This window comes from Aotus nancymaae, unplaced genomic scaffold (genome assembly GCF_030222135.1).
Source record: "Aotus nancymaae isolate 86718 unplaced genomic scaffold, 86718_ANA_hifiasm-v0.15.2.pri h1tg000067l, whole genome shotgun sequence".
NCBI classification, from domain to species: domain Eukaryota; kingdom Metazoa; phylum Chordata; class Mammalia; order Primates; family Aotidae; genus Aotus; species Aotus nancymaae.
Genome location: NW_026988482.1, coordinates 13,345,805 through 13,373,398, shown reverse-complemented (window position 1 = coordinate 13,373,398; position 27,594 = coordinate 13,345,805). Strand labels below are relative to the sequence as shown.

The 27,594-nt window shown below is 36.4% G+C and overlaps 1 protein-coding gene across 4 annotated transcripts in view; it reads left to right on the top strand.

Moving 5' to 3' along the window:
* FGF12 (fibroblast growth factor 12) overlaps positions 1-27,594 on the top strand; it is a 587,631-nt gene that overhangs the window by 360,831 nt on the left and 199,206 nt on the right. For all 4 annotated transcript variants that reach the window (XM_012448940.2, XM_064366923.1, XM_012448939.2 and 1 more), the window contains one exon: positions 11,877-11,987. In XM_012448940.2, coding sequence (XP_012304363.1) covers positions 11,877-11,987 — 111 coding nt within the window. The remainder of the gene's footprint in view (positions 1-11,876; positions 11,988-27,594) is intronic.

The following is a 27,594-nucleotide window of genomic DNA, read 5'->3' as shown; positions in this document are numbered from 1 at the left end:
ACTCTTTTGCCAGAAATATTATTATCCCTAGAGCTCACTCTCGTTGACTCTGCAACGACAAAGCTTTTGTGTGTGTGTGTGTGTGTGTGTGTGTGTGTGTGTGTATGGTATGAAAATATGAAAGACAAAAATCACATTTAACAACAATAATATTATCCCTGCAGGTAATTTACATTCAGGGTGCATGAGGGAATTCCTCAGGCTTGCCAACCTGGATAAACAGACCTCCTCTGATATCCAAGGCAGTTTCAGGACAAGTCCAACATTTGTGCAGCTCCCCTGATGTCAGGGAACTGTCATGCCTGTGCTCGCCCAAATAATGTGTCCTGTTCATTTATTTCTGGTGCCAAAAGATGTGTCTGTGAAAAAAGAGACTAAGAAGATTTTTCTGTGCCAAATGAGGATGCTTTTATTACAGAAGACTTTCTGTGTGCATAGAAGTGTCTACATCCCCGCCACTTTTTTTGTAACAGGAGGCCAAAAGCTATGTTCTCAACTCCAGTTTAGTGTTTGCTTTTTATTCCTGGTCCCTGGCTTTATAGATTTCCACAGGTTTTGTAGGCTGATCCCAGTTAAAGCGGTATTAGCATGTTAGAGTTCTTCAAAAGACAGTTGATGATTAGCAATGAGAAGGTGTAAAGCAAAAAGCTTCCACCTTGGCACTGGCATGGGTTAACTCTGTAATTTAGCACTAGTGATTTAGCCTCTGTAAGCCTCAGTTAGTTCCCCTGTATATATTGGCCCAATGATAGCACCTGCTTTAAATTATTTCAATGGAAATTCAGAGATAATCCACATAAAGTGTCTGGCATTTGTTAAGTGCTTGCCATTTCCTATCTGTGTATGAAACTCAGGAGAATTTGCCCATTGCTTCTGCTAACTAACTATAGGTTTTCCTATCTATGTTAATTCTGTCTGAAAGTTCAATCTTCCATATAAGCACGGTTTCCTAGTCATATAGCACACTATAATGTGTATTCCTAATTTCTTAGAACAGCCTTTAGAAGTAGATCTCAGTCATCTAAACAATTTCATGAGAAGCAAAGTATGCCTATGCATGAAGAAATGAAATAGCTTTCTGGATACCATGCAGCTAGTTTGGGATAAGATCAGGAAACCTCTGGGAGGCAAAGAACTGAAAAATCCTGTGCTGCCATGAGAATTTCCCCTCTCCCTGTGTTTCATTTCTTCATCTGTAACATGAGCCTTGAATTAGATTGTCCTGAATGGCTTTTCTGGCTCTGAAATCTTAAGATTTTAGAATTATCTTCATGTCTGAAGTGTCTTGTGATCTAAGGTCTCCAGCAGTCATTTTTAAGCTGCCTGGAAAGCCATGTTCATTCCAGGTCTACTTCTCTGGATGGTCGTTTGAGAAAGACCGAGGAGTTTTGACCCAGTGAGGTTGACCAGTATCAAACTCCCCTCCATGAACGGAGATTCTTAAAGGGCAAGAAGGTATTAGGCTTCATGAGACTGCCTGCATTAAGCTTTCTTCACCCACACCTTCATTAATATTCTACATTTAAATAGGGCTCCCTTAGGAAAGTGATGATTGACTGCGATTCGGATTTGGGATTTGGATTTACAACTGAAATGAGACTTTCATCCTTAAGGTGGCTGGAACATTAGCACACCAAGCACAGTCAGTCCTCTGGCTGACAGCTTTTTGCATCTCCATTGCCAGTGCCTATCTAGGGCCCTTATTTTTTATTCATTTATTTTTTTAATTTTTTTTTTAAGACTGGGTTTCACCATGTTGGTAAGGCTGGTCTTGAACTCCCGACCTCAGGTGATCCGCCCGCCTTGGCCTCCAAAGTGCTTGGATTACAGGCGTGAGCCACCACGCCCGGTCTAGGGCCATTATTATGTGGAATAGCTCCCTACTGGCTCCCATGACCACAGTATCACCTATTTTAACTCCGCCTTCACTATTGTTCTTCAGTTTGACTTTCTAAAATACTACCTCATAATTTTAGCCCCTGACTTAAAATCCTTCTAAGATTTCCCATTGCTTAATGCATCGGCCTCTGAAGTATGTGGGGCCTGACAGCCTTTGGCATATGAAAAAAATACTATTACAACTTTTTTTTTTTTTTTTTTTTAAATACAAGTTCTCATCTGTCTCCCAGGCTGGAGTACAATGATGCAGTCGTAGTTCGCTGCAGCCTTGTACTTCCGGGCTCAAGCAGTCCTCCCACCTCAGCCTCCTGAGCAGCTAGGAGTGCAGGTATGCAGCACCATGTCTGTCAATTAAAAATTTTGCTTGTGCTTATCATTGATCTCATTTAAAAATTCCTATTTTGATTTATATTATACACATAATTTACAGAGTGGTGCATACACGTGACACGAATTATAAAGATACTTATTTGGAGGCTACAGATTTAAAATAATTTACTGATAGAGATGTACAATTAGAAAAGTTTGGAGATGATTGATTTAAAAATAAAGTAAAACTTGTTAATAGCTTTGCTTAAGGACCCTCAAGTGTCCTGGACCCTGTTTCTTTTCTGCTGTCACCTCTAGCCTCTGCATACACCGCTGTATTTCCTTCACCCTGGCCACACCCATCTACATACCTGGTCCCTACACATGCTAAGCACATGCATCCCTCTGCACCCTTGCTTCTGCTGGTGATGTTCAAAGCAAAGTCCTCCTACCTATTCTGGGGCTAACTATAAAATGATGCTTCATCTTCAAAGCCTTTTGTAACTGTTTCTTGTCCCAGAACCTGCCATTCCAGGTAAAATTAGCATCCCATTCTGTGATTTCATGGCATTTTGTTTGTTCATTTATGACAGCACTTTTCATGTTCACTGCTATAATGATTAGTTGTGTATGTGTCTCCCTGATGAGGCCGTGGGTGCCTTCAAGGCAGGAATTGCATCTTACTCATCTTTGTACCCAGCACCTAGTGCATGTCGGAAGTCAATAAATGGTGCAGGAGTTATTTTAAATTTTCATGAGCATATTACAAAGAAGACTCTAGGAGAAAGGGGGCTAATGCTATGAGGAATAAAATTAGCTCAGTACAAAAACCTTGTCCCTGTTGGCGTTTCACATCTTAGCTCAGGTTTCCTGCCCTCTGTCTCCTGTCTTCTGTAGCTCAGACTGCTTTGGTGAAGAGGAAACTCCAAAAATGCAGGGGTTTTTTCTTTGGATTTAGCTTTGAGACAGTATGAAGGTTAAGGATTGCCTGTCTCAAGGTCACTCGATTTCCGTTGAAGTGTGAGGCAACTCAGGGCTTTGGAGACTTTTTTTTTTTTTTTTTTTTTGGAGACTGTTTATGGGGGAGGCTGCTGTGCTTGTCAGACTGTGATCAGCGGTCAGGACAAAATCGAAAGAAACGCACTAGAGGCCAGAGGCATTATATTAAACAGCTATAAACAGCTCTTTATACAAATGAGAATCTCCTTTGAAAGTCACAGGTGACAAAGGAAAATGCCAAGTATAACTTATTACTTTCATTCCTTCAGCATACAAACACTCCTTATCTACCCTGTGCCTGGCACTGTGTTAGGTGCTGGTATAGAGTTGATGAATAAGCTCTTTGCCCTGAAAAGTTCATAGTTCAGCACCAGAGACAGAGGTGTAAGCAAGCAGCTCTAAAAGAGCACACAGCTCTCTTAACCCGTGCACAATGGAGCTCTGAAGAGGGAGTGATTAATTTTGCCTCAGGGTGTCAGGAAAGACCCTGTGGAAGAAAGCTGTGCTTAGAAGGCTCTGGAGGACTCCTGGGCAGAGGAGGAAGGCAGGGGTTGTGCATTTCAGGCAGAGGGAACTACAGAAGCAAGAGAAAGCAGGTAGAGAAAGGGCTGGCAGACTCTCCTTAAAGGGTCTGTTAGTAAAGATTTCAGGCTTTGCGGGGTTTAGGGTATCTGTTCCAACTACTCACCTTTGTTTTAGCGTGAAAGCAGCCAGAGGCAATGCATTAGTGAATGGACATGGCCATGCTCTAATAAAACTTTATTAACAACATTGGCAGCCATAGGGCTATAGTTGGTGGACTCTTGGCATAGAGGAAGGCTCTTCAGAGAGCTCTCATCTGCTGGTTCTTAATCTTGTCAAGTATTAGGATTACTTTACACTTGCTGCTCCCTGCTCCTGGAATGCATTTCTGTTAGATAGCCTTAACGATTTCCTTCCTCTCTTCCTTTAGGTCTGTCCACCATAACACATCCATCCCTTGCATGCTCTATCTTTTTTTATTGCCTTCATTTTTATCAGAGCACTTATATTAACCTTCTATTACATATTGTTTATATGTTTATTTTCCGTCTCCCTACTAGAATGCACACTTTATGTTTTATCCTCTATCATAGTCAGTGTTGAGCCGGAGCTGATGGTGCTCACCTCTTTTCAGCTTCACATCTATGTTCAGTGATGTCAGGTAGTAGTTTTACAGTCATACATGAAGTAGTTGCGCCGTGGAAGTCATCTCATAGAAGTCTGGTTCTGGGTTTTCTTATCTGCTCTGTCTTTTTGGCAGGGGAGGGAGGTGGGGGAAAGCTGGTTTACTAGCAGCACACAACTGATTTTCCCTTGTGCTCAGAAGAATATCTGTCGCAAAGGCTGCTGCTTAATAAATATTCATTTTTTAAAAATAAAATGTGCCAATAGTATCTGTTGATCAAGTAAATAGATATGCGTTTAGTAACAGAAACGCCTTGGGATGTTAGCATTTTGTGGAGACAGTCATGGCCCTCAGGTAGGTAACTGCTGATGGTGTCTATCATCTTCATCTGACCAATGGGGAGATTGAAGATGAGGGATAGGACAGGACTCATTTTACTCCACAGAGCAGATTTCCGCCAGGCTTACAGTGACACATCTTCAGCCTTATCTTTTCATTTCTGGAAGGTGTTCCTCTAGGTCTGTTCGCTGCAGTCTGTTGAGTGAATGAGGGGCTTCAGGCCTCTTCTCTTTTACTAAATAGCATATATTTTTAATGAATACCCATAACTCAATATAGTTGCTATTTTTCAATGTATTGAGAAGTCCAGATAAGTTCCATTCTTTTTCAAATGCTTACTGTAGCTTATTTCTGATTTGTCTGGGACTTTGATTTATGGTATGTAAATATGCCCTAGTCAATACCCTTTAGTTATGATTGGTCAGAAATGTATTTGCTTATGAACATTGTTTAGCCCTAATAGTCTAATTTTGAAGTCTGCATCAGTGTAATGCTCCAGAACCACTTGTCAAGAATTACATTTAACAGCTTCTTCAATCTCAGTTCCTTTAAGTGGACAACATTAAATGTTAATACCAAAGGCCCATTTGTAAACCCAAAGAGACTGATTAAAAGAACACATCAAACTACTCCACAATCCATGTTTACCATTTATAAAGAACAGTGCATTTTCCGGATGCCTGGTAAACAGTCTTTTTAATTCCCTGTCTTAAGCACCAACTAAGGAAACAGAAAAGTGAAATTGTATTTAGTGGACCATCTGGCTTATCCCAAAGCTTTTCAGGACATCAGGGTTAGAAAGGACCTTTCATTCTCACTCATAGTCTCAGTCTTTGGAGACATCCGTGTCCTTTACAGCTGCTCAGATCTGTAGTTTTTCTGCTTCTTCCTGGTTAGGTCTGTGATGGAAAACTCACTCTTTCCTTAGGCAGCCTGTTCTCTCTTTGAATACAATCAACAGAAAGATCTTTTAAATCTTCATTCCTGTAACTTTCACCCATTGGCCCTAGGTCAAAAATTGGCTGTTTACTTCTTGGGATTTTCAAGAATGTGGAGACAGCTCTCCAAATCCTCCGTATTCTAGGCTGCACAGCCACTGTAAATTCAGCCATTCTTCATGTGACAGTCTACATTCCCTCTTTATTTGGCCCCCTTTCCTCTGCACATGTTCCAGTTTTGCCAGTATTCTTTTAAAAGTGACCGAACAGTGCTAGAGAGTGGCTGTCACAATAGACTCTTAAGCTAGACCTGCCTCTTCGTTTTTAGCTCTGTAACCTTGGGTAAAAGCGATGCAGCTTTCTTGAATCTCAACAAAAATTGAAAAATGAGAAGAGTACCTCATACAGTCAGTTGTTTTGCATAATAAATAAAACCATAGCAAAATTATCGAAAGAGTGCCTGCCATGAAGGAAATGCGTTCAAATATGGTCATTGTTATTAAAAGTATTATTAATTCTCTAGATATGCCCTCCATTACATAACTTTCATCACTGTTATAATAGTTTTCATTTTAGATTGGAGTTTATATGTAGACACTTTCTTTAAAGTTTGGATATATGTGATTATGCTGGCCCTAGACGATTTTAGTTATCAAAGGTTTTATATTTTTGTATATATATATAAATATGTAAATATAAATATATATTTTATATAAATATAAAACCTTTGATTTTATACAAATATAAAACCTTTGATACTAAAATATGTATGTTGTATATATATTTCTTGCACAGTTTTCTGTAACTGCCTCTCTTTATCAACCCATACTCTAATAACTGATGTACAACTAGATACTCTCCCCTCCTTCTTTTCTCCTCTCTTCTCCCTTCTTGCTCCCTAAACCCTCAGCTTTAATATGGTAAGAATTATGTCTTGGCCGCTCTTTGGAAAGGAAAGGATGATGTCCATTCAATATACAGGAACTGAGTTCTTCTCTGAACTCATCAGTGTGTTAGCTATGTGACCTTGGAAAAGACACTGTGTCTCTCAGCCAGAGTTTTTTTTTTGTTTTTTACCTTTGAAGTTAATGAAGGAAAGTGTCTATCCTTTCCACGTCTAAATTCATCCTATTTCCCGTAATTGAATATTCATCCTGAGATGTGTTGTCAGGGCCCCTTGGCCCTGTCTCTGTTCTGGGTTTCCATTGCGTACCTAGGAAATGCTCCATAGCACTAGATGGACTGTCAAGCCAGCAGGAACGTCTAGATAGCTCCCGCATGTGTCAGTTCTTCTGAGTGGCTCTGAATTCAAACCTTCTGCTGAAACTGCCATGTCATCCTGAAGGGAAGTGGTATTGAACTCGTGGACCTATATCCTTTACCTTCTTTATCATTCAGCCTCTTTGAGGAAAAAATTTCTTACTTGCTTTTTTGGCTGTACTTAGTATTTTTAATAAACCTATTATTTTAGAATGTTTTTAAATTTGTGGAGCTGTGAAGATAGTACGGAGTTCCCATATACCCTATATCCAATTTCCCATAGTAACAGCTTACATTCGTGTGAGACATTTGTCACAATTAAGAATCTATCATTACAGTATGTTTAACTAAAATCCATACTTTATTCAACTTTCCTTCATTTTTATATAATGTTCTTTTTCAGCTCTAGGATCTCATTCAGAATGCCCCATTACATATAGTTGTCATGTCTTTTTAGACTCCTTTTATTTATGACTTTTTCCTAGACACTCACTTTCTTCAGTGACATTGATAGGGTTTTCTTAAAAAAATTAATTTTTAACTTTTATGGGTACATGGTAGGTGTATATATTTGTAGAGTTCATGAGATATTTTGATACAGACATATGATGCATAGTAATCACATCATGGCAAATAGATTATCTCTCACGTCAAGCATTTATCCCTTGTGTTATGAACAATCCATTTTGAGGAGTAATGGTCAAGTATTTTGTAGAATAGTCTTTAATTGGCATTTGTCTATTTTTTTTTCATGATTAGACTGAGGTTGTGGGTTTTTTGGAGGAAGATCACAGAGGTAAAGTGCTATGCTCATCACATCTCAAGAGTACATAATATCAGCATGTTTTATAATTGATGATATTAACCTTGATCACTTGACTGAGATGGTGCTTTGTTTGTTAGGTTTCTCTACCATAATATTACTCACTCCTTCCCTTTCCATATTGTATTTTTTGGAAGGAAGTTCAAAGCACATTGTGCACAGCCAATGGAAACTTATTTCTTATTCATTTCAGTGTCCAAGGTAGCTATTTCAATGGCTGTCATCTTTTCTTTACCTGTTATTCAGGGACCCAACATTCTTCCATTCTGTTGCTTCTGTGGCCCCTAGGGCTATGTTATCTTAATCTGGCCGGTGTTAAGGAAAAGAGAATGTGGAGGAGAATGTTTGCTTTTAAAAACCTTGGCCTGAAAATGGCACACATCACTTCCACTTACATTCCATATGACACTCATTCATCTGCCAAACCTAACTGCAAGGGAGGCTAGGACATATGGTCTAGCTGGGTGCCCAGAAAAAAGAGGAAATGGATTTCAGTGAAATGCTAGCAGTATTTGCCACACCACTTTAGAGCACAAAAGGGAACAAACCAACCCTTCCTCCCCACCATCTAATAATATAGCCATCATTTCATTAAAAAAAGAAAAATAATAATGGAAGAGCGTAATCTTAAAATCCAGGAGTCACATAAACTGAGAAAAAAAAGAGCTTCATGGAAAACTTATTCCATTGACCCTATTTGTCTGAGTGTCACTGTTGTGCTATGAACATTTGTTGAGAACAGGCACATACTTGCGTGTCTGCATTTGAGAACCCTTTTTCTCTATTCTGTCTTTATCAGACTCTGCATCATTCCCAGAGTTGCCATGTTTTGTGTGGAATGTCCAGTGTAGGATTGTCATAGGCAAGGAAACCAGAGGAAGGACATTCCACACAATGAAGTGCCTTATCCCAACCTTCAGACAGAACTGGTCCCTTGCTCCTTGGTGCCGTCACACCACTGTGCTTCACTTCCTCATTTATCAGCTCTCCCACACTAGTATTATACATAAATATGTTTCATGAATCAGACTGGGTACTCCCTGAGGACGGCAAAGATTTTATTCATATCTTGGGTTCCCGAGCATAGTCTAACAAATAAATGTGTGTTAGTTGATGTACCCAGGATGCTGGATGTGCTGAAAAGTGGTCTCATTTTGTACCTCCTTTCTTTAAAATAGAGCAAAACATGTTCTGGTTTTCCCCATTATAAAGGAGATCCTCACTTATGATAGCCAAGCCTTCATGGAGGAGGTGATGTTGAGCTGAACCTGGAAAGGTTAGTAGGACTTGATAGATGGCAGTAGACATATAAAATGCCAGTCAGGCTACACAGCTTTCTGTAACACATCTACGTTCAAGGTATTTTTTTCAATAGACAGTCAAGTCTCCTTGAAACTTCTATAATTCAGGATGTTCATTTTCACATATCACAACATAATTAAAACACAGACTCTTGAACCTGTTCTGGTACTACTCTCAGAGGTGCGTGCTCAGAGTCTGATGCTCATTATCCTGAGCAGGAGTTACCAACCCAAATCCCCAGGGCTCTAACAGAGGGATGGCTCCACCAAGGCAAAAGAAGTGTTTAATTACAGGTACAGAAAGAGGAGCACGAAGAAAACAAACAATCATTTACAGGCACTAATGACTAAGCTGCCATGCCTCTCATTACCAATAAAACCATGACTTCTTAAAGTGACTTTATCAAGCTTATTAGAAGTAAAATATGAATTGTAAGACAGTTACCCTCTTCCTCTCTTCTATCATTTTCTATCCTATACTTTTAGCCCACTGTTTACTTTAGTGGCTTTACAAGCTCAGTTAATATTTTACTAAAGCAGAAGCTAGAGACATATTCTTTTCTCAGAATTCTTCTTTTACCTCCCTTATACTGTGTCCTTGATTTTCATAGTTGAAACATTAGACTCTAATTAGGATGTATATTTTGTGGGTTTTCTAATTCATACTCTTTCATCATTCATGTGAAATTTGCAATAATCATAGTTAGGGTAGGACTGTTTTTTATCTTACTATATAGATTTAAAAAACTTGAAATTCAGATGTTAGATGAGTTGCTCAGGGCCACACAGCATTTGTGGTTCAAATCTGTGGGTGATTCTACCACATCAGAAGCTACCTGTCAGCCAAGTAGCCAAAGGCGGAGGCATACAGAGAGTTGTTTACAGCGACGTTAGTTAGTCATGGGTTTCCCCGACTTTTGTGGGATTGGATGAGCCTATGGAAGGTGTGCATTGAAGACAAATCCATTCTTCTATTTCTGCCACCACTCAAGGCAGAGGATTCGAATATGCCCAAAGTGAATAGAGACTCATATGAGGGAACAATCATTCAGTTTAACTTTCAGATTTTTATTGATGAGGACATTGAGACCCACAAATTTAAAAAAATTGAATTTATTGGCCGGGCGTGAAGGTTCACACCTGTAATCCTAGCACTTTGGGAGGCCAAGGCAGGCAGATCACGAGGTCAGGAGTTCGAGACCAGCCTGACCAACATGGTGAAATCCCATCTCTACTAAAAATACAAAAATTAGTTAGTTGTGGTGGCGTGCACCTGTAATCCCAGCTACTCAGGAGACTGAAACAGGAGACTCACTTGAACCCAGGAGGTGGAGGTTACAGTGAGCCGAGATTGTGCCACTGCACTCCAGCCTGGGCAAGAGAGTGAGACTCTGTCATAAAAAAAATGAATTTATTTAACTCATAAAGTCAGTACAAACCTATTAGTTAGAATGCCTAATTTCCAGTTCAGTTCTTTTTTCATTAGCCTGCTCCCTCATTCCTGATTTTCTTGACATCTCTTTTGCTTCCTAGGACTGCTAAAAAGATGTGTTATCAGAGGCATTTCCCCATATTCCCAAATAATGTGAATGTGATCAAGTCACATGTGCAAAAGTCCCAACTGTAGACACTTGTTATACTGTGTAGGCCAGTTCCCAAAGAAATAATCACAGTAAATGCTTAATTAGAATTCTCCTTTAGACATAAACATCGATACATGTATTCAGTGTAACACACAGTGCCTACCATATTGTTTGGCCGAAAAAAGACAGTCTTGGTAAACATTAGTTGAATAAATGGTTGAAAGATGAAGTTGACTAGCTTAAATTCAGCAGTTGTCCTTCTGAGGATACCATGTTGCTACTTCAGCAATCATACAATTTCCATCTTTGCCTCAATTTTTATCACCAGAAGCAGCATTTTTCTTTTTCTCCTCATTTTAATGAAATAATTAGGGCTATAAGTGCACTGGAATAATTCATTTTTGCTCAACAATAGAGACAAAAACGGTGATGCGGTGGAAACTAGATTGTTGCTGGCAGCCAGCGCTGCAATGAGAACGCTTTATATACTATGTTAGCTGATGCACAAAAATTCAAATGTGTTATACAAAGGTTAGTTTGAAGGTATTTGTGTTTAGAGAGTTTTTAAAAGTTGAGCAATCCTGGCTGAAATACTTAAAGAAATATGTATGACTTGACCTTTTTTTTTTTTTTTTTTTTTTTTGTACTAGAGAGATGACCTTTGGAATACTGAGGCTCCTCTCTGGTGAAGTATTTAGTGAAGGTGAAATTTGTATTTTCACGTATTTCCCAGTGACATCTCATGGCCACGGGAGTTTTGCTATTGCCTGTGGTTCTCATCCAAGCTATTCTCTCTGGTTGAACTTGCTTACAAATTCAAAACCCAGGAGCTTCTGATGGACAGCTGACATCCTGCAGAAATAGAAATCTTATGGAGCTGACTATGACTGCTAGAAACTTTAGTAATTACAGAGGCATTTTGGCCTAAACAATAATTCTGGAATGGGACTTGTAGTCAGACAAGTCCTGGAAATCTTGTAGTCAGACACCAGATGCACAAGGGAGCAAAATAATTCAGTTTTTAGCATTTCTCTGTATTTTCCTAATCATAATTAGCTTTTATTTATTTGCATTTAGTTTACTGCTAAAAGTGTTATGGCTCTACCTCTAGATGGAAAAAAAGCATAGATATGTTACTGAAATACTCAACTCCCAAACACGTAATTCAATATTGAAGCTATTGGCATTTATGTATTTACTTACAGGATTTTTTAACAATTTGTAAGTGTGCATTTTTATAAGCCACATAAAAATTTGAATAATTATTTTGTTTTGCAGAACCCCAGCTGAAAGGGATTGTGACAAGGTTATTTAGCCAGCAGGGATATTTCCTGCAGATGCACCCAGATGGTACCATTGATGGGACCAAGGACGAAAACAGCGACTACAGTAAGAAACATTCGCTTCTTACAATCTGATTACAAATCAAATGTATGGCCCAGTGTATCTTATACTTAAAGCATTGCTAAGCTGCCTTACCAAACTATGCCTTTCAAAGTATGTAACTATGAATAAGCTAGTGTCTGTTCCTTTATCCTACTTGCAATGATTTCCTACAGCAAAGACGCAGTTTATGAGAGAGGTTATGCACTTAAGAAAATATAAGAGGCTTAAAGGTATTCTATTTGGTCAGTGGGCAAGAATATACTCCCATCACAGTGTTTTTAGGCAAGATGATGATAAACACTTATAGGAACAATGCAAGCATATCTTCCAACACAAGATGGTATTTAAATCCCAGAACCAAGTGATGAACAAGTTATAGTTCAATAATGAACAAGTTATATATTTCTCAGAACACAATTTCTGACAGACAAAAATTACCTGTTAAGGTAAACACTGAGTATATGCACATACATATATGTATAAATAACATATATATGTTATTTTATATTAGTTAAAGGCAAAATTGCTGATTTTAAAAGAAAGTATATTTGAATATTGTGAATATATAGAGTATATATAATAAATATATATAATAGGGCCGGGCACAGTGGCTCACGCCTGTAATCCCAGCACTTTGGGAGGCCGAGGCGGGCGGATTACTAGGTCAAGAGATCGAGACCATCCTGGTCAACAAGGTGAAACCCCATCTCTACTAAAAATACAAAAAATTAGCTGGGCACGGTGGCGCGTGCCTGTAGTCCCAGCTACTCAGGAGGCTGAGGCAGGAGAATTGCCTGAACCCAGGAGGCGGAGGTTGCGGTGAGCCAAGATCGCGCCATTGCACTCCAGCCTGGGTAACAAGAGCAAAACTCCGTCTCAAAAATAAATAAATAAAATAAATAAATAGATATATATATATATAATATAAGAAGATAGCGAACACTGATAGACCTGAAATGGAATTAAACAATTTTGGGGGGAAAATAAAAATTCTGAACATTCAAAGATTAATAACAATATCTCTGGAAATAGTTTTTAAATAATCTAACTGTAGAGTTGACAAGTTCAAAAACTAAATGCAATCATCAAGGTATGACAAAATGAATTTGCAGTCTAGAAAAATTTCAAATACAAGCTCCAGAAGCAAGAATGATAGCTCTCGTATCTTTCAAATTTTGCATAATGATATACGGATAACTGAAGGTAAATTTATGTCATTCTAAAATTATGTACAATGCCATATTGTTTTTCTAACATTTATCTGTCTTCGCTGCTAGATCTTTAGCATTGAGCACACAATAAATGCTAACTGATATCTGTCCAAACAAGTTGTGATTCTGATGGATGTGATTTTGTGATTAGGCTAATAATCTACCAAACTGCATAAAGTAATTTAGGAAGCCAGATATTTTATAGTGAAATGTCTTTTAAATTGATATGAAATATTTGAAGAAAACTTCAAAATCCTTAATGAATGAAAATGCTCTTGTCCTCCCTTTCTAAGTTATTATCTGTTCAGTTAATATTACACATATAAAATATGATTTACAATAAAGAAAAGACCTTATTATAAAGAATTTCATTTCAGTTTTCTTGCTCTCAGTTTTTTTTTGCCAAGTTGTTGATTGGCTGATTTTGGTTTGAATTGTCATTTTGTGTTTCTGCTAAAGCATTTTTAAAATGATTAAAGCTTTCAATTAAGTAGAGAAGAATCAGGATACTTTCTCTCTGTATATTCTGACTTACTGCATCTGTACATGAATGTAGATTTAGTGAGGCTACAAATATAGATGAAATAGTCAGGGAACCACTTAGTTGTGTCACTTATCTGCATTAAGTCCAAGATATTACCAATTCTCAGGGGTTTTTTTTTCTATAAACTGAGATGGCTGGAGATGATGATGATATATCAGCATCCCTGTCAGCACCATCTATCTAACTTTTAAAGAAATTGAAAAATTATAAATTGATGAAGATAGAATCAATCCCCAAGAAACCAATTAGCCATATTTATTCTACAAAATGCTACCTTAACCCAGCCAACTATTTTGCAAATGCATGACATTTATCATGGGGCAGAGAGACAGAAGGGTGGAAGTGCAAGTGTGGGGTCAAACTAGGACAAATCCTTCCTTCACTCTTTCTAGGAAAATAATTGACAATGCTTGCTCTGCTGATGCTGGGTCAACTGCTCGTGTAAGTCTACACCTAGGTATATATTTGTACCTTCCTCCATACACATATATCTTAGCATAATGTCATTATGCATACCACACACGAACACACACATACACACACACACCAGAGAGCATGCATTGTGTCAAATATGTACTTTAAATAATTCTCTGAACTCATAAATTTAAACTAATCTTTTATTAAGATAAACTACTGCACATACTCTTTAATAAATTTTTTAAAAATTATTTAGGTGTACAAAATATAAAAATTAACACAAGTTTATCTGAATACTTAGCACTAGCTTTAAAATTAATTAAAAATATCAATATATTTGAACCTCCTTGTTGTGATATCCCTGATGAAATATTGCTTTCCTTCATTATCAGATATAATAACTCCCTGGAATTCTGTATATCTCATATACATGCAATTTAAGAAAAAAATTTAATTCATAATATTGTTTTGCATATTTTAAAATATTTTATGCTAGAATATTATCATCAATATATTTTATGTACTTTAATTCCCAATATTATGATTGTGAGGTTTGTATTTGGTAATATATTTGCTTTATTTCTTTCAATTTTTGTAAAATATTCCTCTATATGAACGTACACAGGCATATTTATTCACTTTCCTTTTGGTGTATAATTATTGTTTCTATTTTAAGGCCATTACAAACAGTGCTGCTAGCATCTATCTTATAAATGTTGAAGATGCCTTCCTTTACAGTCCTTTAAAAATTACACTTCTCACTTTGGAACTCTCTATTTGCATATACCGCTTTCTGAAAGACGTATTGTTGCTGTTTATTTATTTTTGATCTTCTTTCCCGGAAGAATGTATGTTCCATGAGTGAAAAGATTTTGATTGATGCCTCATGCATCATTAGAACCTAGAATGAATGGTCTTCAATACATTGTTAGCACTCAATACAAAGTGAGTGAATGAATGACTAGATGAATGAATGTCTCTATCAATATGTACAAAAGTTTGTATAGGTCATTGGCTAAAATACTGTTAACCACATATTTTTTAACTTAAAAAATCATTTAAGACTTCAGAAAAATTACGAAGTGATAAAAGTGAGTTCCACTTTTCACCCAGCTTCCCCTAATGGTACCATTTTATATAACAACATAATGATCAACATCAGAAAATTAACACTAGTCAGTACTATTTACAGAGAGCTACAGCTTTTATTAAAATTTGACCAATTTTTCAACTAATGTGCTTTCTTCTGACCCTCTCCCCACATATTTTAATGAAGAATATCAAATAAAAACAAATAATTTTACACTTACTTTGTCAGAGTGGGGATTAGAAGCAAAAATATCAGAGAAGGATTTAAATTCTACTCATGCCTTTTATAGAAAAATTATAAGCCTCTAAGTTGTTAAAATGTCTTTTTTTTTTCTCTACTTTGTGTGTGTAGGAGTAGAAGCAGTTGATTGTTTGAAAAAAGAATCTTGTTACTATGAACATCTGTCAGAAATGTGTTGTTTGGTTCACTAGATATCATTAGGTCTAACCAACCTTACCATAGTATCTTGCATGGAATTGATAAAGACACCTGTTCTTTTGTTCATGAAGAAAAGACTAATTATATGTGATTGAGTACAAAACACAAATGGATTTGTCGGCAGTAACAGATAGTAATCTCTGCAAATGTAATGATAAAAAATGCAAAACTGTGTTGGAACACTAGAACAAAAAAAGACAATGGCAGTTTGGAGGATATTAATAGGAATATTTTACATAAAATTAAAAAGCTAATTATTTTGTTTCCTAAGTTACCATAGAACAAGAGGTCAAAAAATGCTAGGGAGGAAACAATCACGATCATAACCAAATATATTGTTCTCTTTACCTCTGTACAATACAATATTAGGAGCCATTTGACTATGGAACAGGCTACCTGACAAGTTAGTACAATGGTGAGACTGGAGATATTCAAGCAGATGCCATTCTGGCACTTGAGGCAAAGAGAGGGGTTTATAAGAAAACCCCCTTGGTGTGGGAGGAGGAAGCAGAGTGGTGGTGGTGGGGTTATGGTTTCAGAACTCAGTGACTATTAAGGCCTCCTTTAGTCCTGATATTCTTTTAAAAATTATTTTGAATAGATAAGTGCATGGTACAAAATTGCAAAGGCACAAAAGGGTGTATAGTTGAGAAATAGCAAAACAGTCTCTGAGAGCCAGAAGGTGGCTTGGCACTCCCAAGAAGACTTGGTCTCCTTCTGTTGAATATAGACAACTTCACAGCATTTGAAATTAGACAAAGCCACTGAGACATGATGGGTCAAGATAAAAGCAAACTTTGTAATCATGTCTGACCACAGACAAAAACAAAAATGTTTCCTAAACTACAAAATGACCAAATATGTCTCTGTCCTAGATTATGTGAGTGGCTGCTGCTTCTTTACCAAACACAGCTTTAACCTTGCTCTGTCCTTCTTGTCTTCTAGAAAAGAATTACTAAGATAGTAGCCATAGAATTACACCCACATCCTTAGAGCATCCAATCTAGGGCAGATCCACATTTCTTTGAGCCCTCCTTAAAACCACTTGACACACACCCAAATCCTATAAATCTTTTCTTACATTGTCTTGCTAAGACACCCCAGTTCTGCTCTGGTGTGTATTTTTCCTCCTTGCTGAGAGTTGTTAAAACAAACTTTGTTCAACCATGAGTGTGTTTCTGATATTCATTAGAATTCATTGACACAGTCCGAAGCAATTTTCTTTCACACCCCTCCATTGCCACCTGGGAACATTCTTGGTATTTTCCTGATACAGTCTGTGCACTTATCAACATGTACAATATCTATCCATCCATCCTTCTGTCTATATCTATCTACTATATTGATCTATCTATTCACCTTCTTTTAACTTAAAATGTGTATCTGCAAGATTTTTCCATATTAATACATATTTAAATAGATAATTTAAATACCTGATTTCCTATAGGTATTTTGCTAATACAAACAATGCTATAAAGGATATCCTCCTATATAAGTCATTTTTCATATATATAAATATACTTATAGGATTGTTACTTAGAAGCAGAATTGCTGGGCCAATGGTATGTGCCTTCTTCATTTTGAAAGATATTACCTAATGGTTCTCCCTTGTGCAAATTTACTCTAAGACTGTCTGTTTCCTTATCATCTAGTCAACAAAATATATTATCAAACTTTAGGTTCTAGCTGGTTGCAGTGGCTGACACCTGTAATCCCAACGCTTTGGGAGGCAGAGGTGGGCAGATCACCTGACAGTTGGGAGTTCTAGACCAGCCATGGCCAACATTGTGAAACCCCGTCTCTACTAAAAATACAAAAATTAGCTGGCTATGTTGGCACATGCCCATAATCCCAGCTACTCAGGAAGCTGAGGCATGAGAATTGCTTGAACCAGGAAGGTGGAGGTTGCAATGAGCAGAGATTGTGCCACTGTACTCTAGCCTGAGTGATACAGCGATACTCTGTCTAAAACAAAACAAAACAAAACTTGGTTCTTTGTTACCTTAAAATATAAATTTTAATTTCCTTTTTTTTAAATTATGAGTTAGGTTGAACACTTATTTAAGGGTGATCAGTATTTCCTTTCCTATGAACTGTCTGCCTATATCTGATTCTATGAAATGTCCTTTTTTATTTTTAAAAAATCTGTATGTAAAAAATCAGTTCTTTGTTGTGATTTACCTTTTTTTATTTTGCTAATTCTGTTGCCTTTGTTTTTTCTTTTTTTGCCATGCTTTATTCTTTTTTGTTTTATTTAAATATGCTTTCCTGCCCTCAGCATTTCTTTCCAAATTAAAAAGGCTGTATTTACCCAAAATTATTAAAAAACAGTCTCCTATGTTTTGTTTTAGTAATGTATTCTGTCTTTTTTTTATATTTGATATTTAGTTAATCTGGAATTTACTTCTTAAGATTCTCTCAGTCTAGACTTCTAATACTTTATGTTCTTATCAATTATGAATACAAATATAGTTTCTTTAGATTTTATGAATGTGTTAAATTCACTATGAGTTTAGTATGAACAAACATTTCAAAACGGTCTGTGTCTGATTTTTAGAAAACCAGTTGGAAATGTAAAAGTTTAGTCATTCAGTTATGTTTTCTATACAATACGAAACGTATGATGTTTTAATACCACCAGTCACAAGTATATAGACACAGCCAAAGTCAGCTTTTATTGCTAAACTATGAACACAAGTATGATCCAAATGGTTAGTTGGGGAAGTTATGAATGAAATCTTGTATTTCTTATTATAACAGCATGCAGATATACAGAATATTATACAAATGTTCTAAATTTGCTAGAAATGTGTTTTCATTGACCGTGTATTAATTTTAAAGATAGTGCCTCCAAATAATATTTGTGGAAAATTTGACCAAACAGTAATTATTTTCTTGAATGTCTTACCTCCTTACATAAACTCATAAGGAGATAACTCCCCCAGACTTAGCCTCGATTCCTCACTTTCTTCTTGACTTTATATATATTTTTGATCGTAAGACTTCTGTTCCCATGTATCTTTCTGGTCAGTAAAGCAAAACATGAATCATTTGAAATTATATTCTTTTCTATTTGCTCTATGACTTTTTATGGGCATATTTCTAGGTAGAATACATAGTAGTTAAGAATCTTATTGGAGCTACTTAACCAAGTGTATTCCTAGAAAGAGCTGAGGACTGAGGTTGTCTTTGATCTGTTTTTGGCTCTATGTGATGACTGGTGCTTTGGCTTTGAGCAAGTAATATAAACTTTCTTTGATTTATACAAATTTGGATAGCACAAAATTACCGGAGCCAAGAATCGCTAAGCTTTTGATAATCTTTTCTTTACTTCTGATATAGAAGTAAGAGTATACTCAGAAAAACTGACAGCTTCCATTTCCCTAAATACCCTTTGTTCTGAAACGTATGTTACCAGCAGGAAGGAAATTAGCAATTTGCAAATCCCTGTGTGATATTCTCAGGGTGTGTTTAAAGATCTAGAGTTGCACACATAAATGGTAGAACCAGAATTTGAGTCCAGGTGATCTGACTTGAGATTTTTTGCCTTTGGATTAGTTATTTAACCCCTCTCAGTCTTAAATTTCTCAGTTGTTAAGTCACAATAATAGTATTTAGATCACAGGACTGTCATGTAGATTAAAGGGGTTGATTTCTTAAAAGTGCTTTAAGCAGTACCTAGAACACAGTAATTCTTAATAAATGTCATCTTCTGTCATTATTTTAATCACTAGGGATGAAAGACCCCTTGTTTGCAAGGAGCTCATCCGCAGTGACCATTTTAACAGACATAGAACCTTAGCAGTGGCAGCTATTGTTATATGGAAAAATTTGAAGGTGTTTACACTGGTGGGTATTGAAGTGCAAGTCAGTAATCACATAAAATGTCTAGTTCCTAGACCAGCAGCATCTATGTATCTGAGAACTTGTTAGAAATACACATTTTCCAGCATCACTCCAGACATGCTGAATCAGAAACTGTGAGGCTAGGGCCCAGAAATCTGTGTTTTGACAAGCCATCCAGATTATTTGGATGCACTGCAGCAAGTACAACTGGCATCTTTCCTCTGCCCCCAGGATTGGAAGTGCTCACATTTGCTAATGAAGGGAATCTCTGTTCTGGGACTGCGAAGCCTATTTCTATGGGGATCTGACTCCTAATTTAATAGGGAAAGTAGAGGTCTGCAGGCGCTGATATTCAAACTTGCTATTATCTTAAACGTGTGAAATCTGTTACATTTTGATTTATTACCTGAAGAGAGCCAAGGCTCAAATCTGGACAGATACATGATCAAATATAAGTTTGGAGAATTAAAAAAAAGAAAAAAATATATATAGTAATATAGATCAGCCTGTATCACAGATTTGGATATCTTGGAGCTTTTACATGTATAAATTTCTTTCACTTGCAATGTCTTTGCCACTTTTATCCACCTGGCAAGCCACTCTCACCCTTCAGAACCCTCCTCAACTCTTGCCTCTTTTGTCCATGTGAGGTCTTCTTCAGCCATCTTGTCTCAACTGCTGCCCCTATACAAAACCCCACACTCACTCACTTTACTGTATTTGAGGCTTATGCATATGTTTACAGCTGCACAAGTAGCATTATACTGCAATTCCTTATCTGCTTTTGTGTTTTCACTATTAGAGTATGACTTCCTTATTTGCCCTTCTGCCTAGCTGAACAATGGAGATTTTCCAAAATCCCAAGAGCTGCAAATGTGTTACGTTTAGCTGGTACGCTTGGGGAGCGGGGAATGATTATATTTAAGAAATAGATCCATCTACTTTTCTCCCACATTTTCTTCCTACCTGCCTAGGCCCTGAAGATTTTTATGTTTGAGATACCTGTGGCTTTCACTCAATGTTTGTTAAATCAAGATAACAGAACACAACTTTAAAGGAACAGCATAAATCCCTTAAATATCACCAATTGTAAGACAAAGTGGCTTGGGCTGTGAGTCAGACAGCCTGGTTTCCAGTCCAGGTGCTTTCTCTAAATAGCTGAGTGAACTTATTTAAGTCCCACAAACTTTCTGTTCCTTGGTTTACTGCCCTCTCCCCTTCTCCCCTCCCCACCACCATTTCTCCTCTGAGGAATGAATCCTTTATTTTCTACTCTGTAAAATGAGATGTTGAGAAAAGATAATAACGAATATCTCTGATAGATATGAAATTTTGCAAGCCTACAAGATGACAATGATTTTAGTTTTCACCTTTGAAAAATGGAAAACTTTTTATTTTAAACACATTACAAAGGAGGGCAAAATTATAAGAGCAAATAGTATAGTAGTTTTTCCACTGAATTGGAAAATAGTAGTGCATTCACCTCTACTTCTAATGTGTATGTATACAGATTTCAAGCATGTCTCAATACCCCTATTGCCACTCTCTAGTCCAAGCTACTCTCCTCTTTCTGTGGACTTTTGTAATAGCTCTCTAACTGGTCTCTTTACTTAAGGCTTTCCCCCTTCAGCCTATTTTCCACACAGACCAGAGTGACCCAGTTAAAAAATAAAATGAAATAAACTCACTTCTTTGCTCAATCCCTTTCATCAAGTATTATTCGGAGTAAAAGTCAATGACATTTTTTCTACGACCAATAACATTTTGCATAATCTCACCCATTGCTTCCTTACCTCGTCCCTCCTGTTATCTCTCCTCTTTCTTTCCACTGGCCTTCTTGCTCTTCCTCAAACACACAAACCATGTGCCTTCCTGAAGGCATTGGGACCAGCTATCCCCCTCTTTCTGGAATGTTCATCCAAATATCTAAACAGCTCAATCTCTGATAGTCTTTATACCTCACTAAAAAAGAAACCTTCCAGCCTGGCCAATATGGTGAAACCCCATCTCTACTAAAAATACAAAAATTAGCTGGGCGTGGTGAAGATCGTGCCACTGCACTCCAGCCTGGGTGACAGAGTGAGATGCTGTCTCAAAAGAAAAGGAAGCCTTTTCTCAAAAATATCTTTTTCTGAATAATCTATATACATTTCAGTCCCTATCCTCAATATTTCAGTCTCCTTTGGCTACTTGAATTTTGTTTTCTTCTTTAGAATGCTTACCACTATCTGATGTACCTGTTTTATTATGTCTTCTAACTACTAAAATATTACTTATATATACCACACAGTTTTTTCATTCTATCCTATACTTGCTTTTGTTATTTCTTCCACTAATTATGCCATCCACTAAAAGCCTTTTGTCTTTGAAACCTATTTCTGATTTAACTGTACATTCTACTGTTTTCTCTGAACAAACTGCATATCTCTTATAATTTAATACTGTTTCATCTGTATGTATTTATTGGGTATATGACTGGCTGACTTCTTTTTGGTTATGAACTACTTAAGGACATTGATTTTACCTGCTTTATCTCAGTGTTGGCCTGAGTTCGTTGATAGTAGCAATAGTATAATCATGATACCATTGACATGGAAAGACTTAATTAGAATGTAATCTTCATGGGGGCAATGAGCTTTGTCTGCATTTTGCACTGTTATGTCTCCAGCACCTACAAGAATACCTGGCACATATTAGGTATTCAATATTTGTTGAATAAATGAGTGAAAGTCAATTCACAGAACAATGCCATCAAAAATGAATATGACTTCATGTGACAATGCCCAGCTTGAAAAATTAATGCTAGTTGGATCATGCTTGCATTTTGTTTTGAGAATGACATATAATTTAAGAGAATTCAAGGGTTGAATAAGTAAGTCATTGTCCATTATGTAAATAGGAAGAAAATTGAGTATGCTTAGTCTGGAAAAGTGAATTCTACAGCAATAGTAATAAAAGAAGATGTTTTCACAGTGTTAAATATATTCTCAAAATGTTGCATGAATATATATATTCATGGTGATAATTATAGAGACATCATTTTCTGAAAATATGTAAATGGTATATTTGCCCATAAGAGAGAGAGTCATTGCCTTTATTATTCATCTATGGGCAGCAGTGTGAATTTAAATGTATGTTTCAGGAAAAAGAAAATATACACTCAGGTGTTTCAAGAATAAGAAACTAAAAACAGAGGGTTTCTTGAAGTAGTGTAAACTTGTATTAAAGTTTTGATGAGTGAGGATTAGAGATTATTTTCAAATTTCTAAAATCATTACCTTACTTTGAGGCTCTAAAATGAGAGTTGATTTGCCCCACGTAGAGTAAGTAGAATTCAATTCTACTATACCATATCCTGTGCTCTGTCTTCAACATAAGTTATTGATTGCAAGGTTGTATAGATTTGTCTGTATTCTTAGTGAATTACAGTGGAGTTTCTTATATGTCCCTGGTTTGATTAAGCACTATTTTTAGCCACTGACTAAATAAGGTATAAATTATAAATGAATGCTCATATAGGTTAGCATTTTTCAGGGCATACTACCATGAAGCATAAAGAAGAACTACATATTTGGAATGGAGGATTTGGAAAATAAAATGGTCATGTATGTAACAAGCATTATTTCTTAATCTTTGACTTGGGGACATCAGATAATAATAACTAATGTTGACTGAACACTTTCTAAATGGTTAGTACAGGTCTGAAAATTTTTGAAATTGTACTCAGTTCTTATAATAACCCTAAAAAAGGTACTATAATCATTTCTATTTTGAAGATGAGTAAACTGAGGCACAGGAAGGTTAAATCATTAGTTCATGGCTACACAGATATTAAATAATAAACCCAGGATTTGAATTCAGCAAGTTTAGTTCCAATGTTAGTACTTTCATCTAGTTGACACTGTATCTTGAATTTATATTTCTTGGTTAATATTTCTCAGTGGATGATAAACAATCTCTTAAATCATACCTCTGCATTCTTCAGACAACACTTTTAAGAGACATTAAGAAGGGAATCATAGTTTAGTTCTAAAATATTATGGTGGTTTACTTTAGACAGGCCGAACAGTGAACTTGCAAGGATTTTTCTTCAATGTTTGATGTATTTAAAATGTAAATTAAAACATTTTTTAGAGATAGTAAACCATTATACATTAATTTTAAAGATCTTAACCTGGTTGTATATTTCATATATCTGGTAGGATGTGTGTGTTTGTATGTGGATATATATTTTCATGTATTATTCAACAGCCTAGATAGAGTGGTACTGAACAGACATCCAGCCAAGATCTAGTGAGGTTGCACTTAGTACATCTATTTCCCTTGATATTGAGTCCGAATGTAGAACACATACCTACGTCAAACTATGTGCCGCACTATTAAGCCCACTCCATAGTATTATAATTGAATTTTTAAAAATATCCTAAAGAGAATTCCTTGCTCCTTGATACTTAGATATAAGCAGAAAATGTTACTGTTACTCTTTCTATAGTATATACCAGGGATCATTTCCCATACTTGAGGAAGCAGAACAGTGTTATGAATAGCCCATAGGATTTTATGGACAGACAATCATGGATATTAATAAGGGTCTTTCCACTTACAGGTGAATAAACTTGGGCAGTTAGTTTAACACTTTAAAACCAGAGTTTCTCATCTGGAAAATGGGAATAATATGTAGGAGATTTAAGTTAATGATATCAAAATGTACCATTATGGTAGGAGGTGCCTTGGAAAGTCTCAGCAGGAGATACCAATGCTAACTGAAGAGTGATCAAGAGCAATTTCAGGAAAAATGAAGGACTTGAGTAGAGCTTTGACAAATTGGGTAGGAAGCCATTTTTGAACCACATCTGTAGTTTTAGCACTCCTTTAGGCCCTAGACCAACCTTCTTTTCTTTGGGAGAATTGATCGAAGTCTAACTTAGATACGATTAACCTCCAGTGCCCTTGAAGTTTCCCTCTGAAGGAGTTGGAATGTACAGTTACATATAGTCTCTTCACAGTCTTTGACACTACTGATGATCTGAGCAGAAAAGTCCTACTGAGATGCAAAGGAAGACAGCAGCCTCTCCTCATAGATCCAAGTTCTCTAGAACAATGGCTCTGAAATCTTTGTTTTTGAATCAGTATGTCTGGAGTGGGGCCCACACTTTGAGAACCAAGCACACAGCACTTCTCAAACTTTAAATGCATTGTAACTATGTTAAAATGCAAATTTTGATTCATTAATTCTTGGATACAGCCTGAGTTTCTGCCTTTCCAACAAGCTCCGGATGATGAAGATGCTGTTCATACTTTGAGCAGCAAGGTCTGGTTCATTGACTGGTAACATTTGGGAAGAATCAGTATCGCCTGTGAGCTTGCTAGAACTATGCCAGGCTATTGAATATTAAATTGTTTTTCAACAATGAAACATATTGGAATAATAATCTGAGGAGTTAAAAAGTACTTGTCTTCAATTCCAGGGATTTTTATTTAATTATTAGGAGTGTGGTCTGGACATCAGAATTTTTAAACCTTTCAGAAGGTTGTAATATGCAGCAAAGTCTGGGAACCATTAAGCTAAATTATCTCTGGAGAGTTGTTTATTTTTTCTTCAATTTTTAAAGTTTGCATTCCAAATTTACATTATTATAACTTTGAGCCAAAGTTATACAATAAGATATTGATTTTAAAGTAAAGTGCAAATCATTGTTGTTCTTTTATGGAATATTTCATGCTACTTTATTATAAAAGGAGGCCCTCAAGTAGGAGATGACCAACCAATGGCTCAAGTGCCCCTTCCTGTGTCCACAGCAGACATCATTAAATTTTCACAATCATTGTGGCCTGGCTTCAAATGTCTCCTTAAGACATTGTTTCAAGCAGCTACAACCAAATGATTGGGTTTTCATGTATGCCTGCCATATGCATGCTTTATTTTCATTAATGCCAACACATTGAAGACCAACTGCATTCTAGTTACTGGGTTAAATGAATCTGATATAATTCCTGCCTTCTAGCTGTTCCCAGAGCGTAAGAAGTTTTACATTTTAATGTAAAATAAAACAATGCACAGTGTCACAGGTACTACCAAGTGATTAGAAGAATTGCCAGATTTCAGAGATCTAACAGATCCTCAAAAGCTGTGGTGATCAACAAAGATTGATTTAAAATCAATTCTTGAAAAAGAGGAACAAAATAAATAATTAAGATGAGGACAGTTGCATTTCAGGTAAGGAGGCACAAAATCAGGAAGTGGAGAAAGCTCCTGCCATGTTGGGGAAAAATTTAACCCACCAGTTTGCATGAAGCATAGAAATTATTTGGAAGTATCATGGGACCATATTTTAGAGTGCCTTAACTGACACTTAGGGGAGTTTCAGCTTTATATTGTAGAAAATGGGGAACAAATGAAAGTTATTGAACAATGAGTGAAATGCGGTACTTTAGAAAAATTTTCTAACTGGAGATTATAGTAGACATGAGTGGAATGAGAGATTTTGAAGCAGAGAATAGTGAGAAAAAGTCTCATTTTATTTTTCAAGTCCTTTTTTATCCCTTCATTTCTAAAAACCAATCTTTCCACATTATGTTTATTTCTAGAGATCACTCAATATTTTTGGAATGAGGCAGTCATATTTTCTTATTTAGGGATTAATGATAACAAAGTGCAAAGCGTTGCTTGAGCATATCTAAATCAACTCAAATAAGTTTGCTTGTATTGCGTGTGTGTAATTTTATCTAGGAAAAACTAAAGATTTTGTACCTTCTGAGTAGGATGGTTCTACTTGGCTAAAAAATTCCTGGTAAGGTTTTCACATTTTCTTATTATAGTCTATTTTTCCCACTTTCTTCACAACTACTTGAATTGTGATCATTAGAATTTTATTTTATATCTTAAGAGCAACAATATTTTATAGTTTTATAGCCACCAGAACCTAGGTTCACATCTTAGCTTTTTCACTAGCTGACTTTATAACCTTGGGAAAACAACATCTTTGAGCCTCAGTTCCCTAGTCTGTAAAGACAGATGCATAGTACACATGTGGTTACTTTTATCTATTTTAGACTTTAACTACCATGATGGCAGGTACCACTTCTGTCTTTCTACCACTCTATTACAAGTGCCTGGCACAATGTCTGGAATACATGTGATGAATTAATGCATATACCTATAGGCCATAGTATTGATTTTGGCAACATAGTGTTTGATGAAAGATTTATAGAAGATGCAAATCTAAAAGCTTCAAAACATGCAAAGATTTCTTGGAGGATGTGTTTGCCCATGGATCTTATGGACCGTCACCTGTGGTGTTCACTGAATTCTTCAGATGGGCTCTGAGACAAGTCTGTCTAAAATAAATGGCAGCAGAGAATGAGTAATGACAGGCATTTGCTTTCATTATCCATAGTGATATGCCTCATTTTTCATCATAATGGAAAAAGAATCACATTGAATTGACTTGTTAATTACGCAAATTTTTGAAGATCTTTGAAGTGTCATAGGAAAGGTTATATAATATCATCAGGATTAAAAGCCAATGGCAGGACTTCTACCAGAGCTAAGGCAAACATTTCTACTACCTTTTATCAAAGAAAGAGATCATTTAACCACTTTGAGATCATAATGCTGCTCATTTTTATCATGCTGAAAACTCACAGCGTATGCTGTCAGCCAATGCTTAGAAGAAAAATTTTAGTCTCTGAAGTCCCAAACCACTAGTCAACTCTGTAAGTCAATAAATTCAGTGGGAAAATAACTTAGTCAGTTGGACTATTTGGTCAGTTGTTTATAAAACAGGGCATCATACTTAAAACAGTGAATCAATATACCTCAAAGTATGTTGATGTTTACATTTTTAACAATGTTTTATTTTAACTACATAGTTGTTTTTGCTTACAAGATATTCCATGTAAGATAAAATACATGCTCTTTTTCTCCCATAACTTTTTAGAAAGTTTACATTGAAATATGGAATAATGATCACCCAGCCATATTCCTCCTAATATGAAAACTCCAGATTTGGAGATATAAAAACAGCAATGACAGCAAAACCACTAACAACACTGATAGTCATG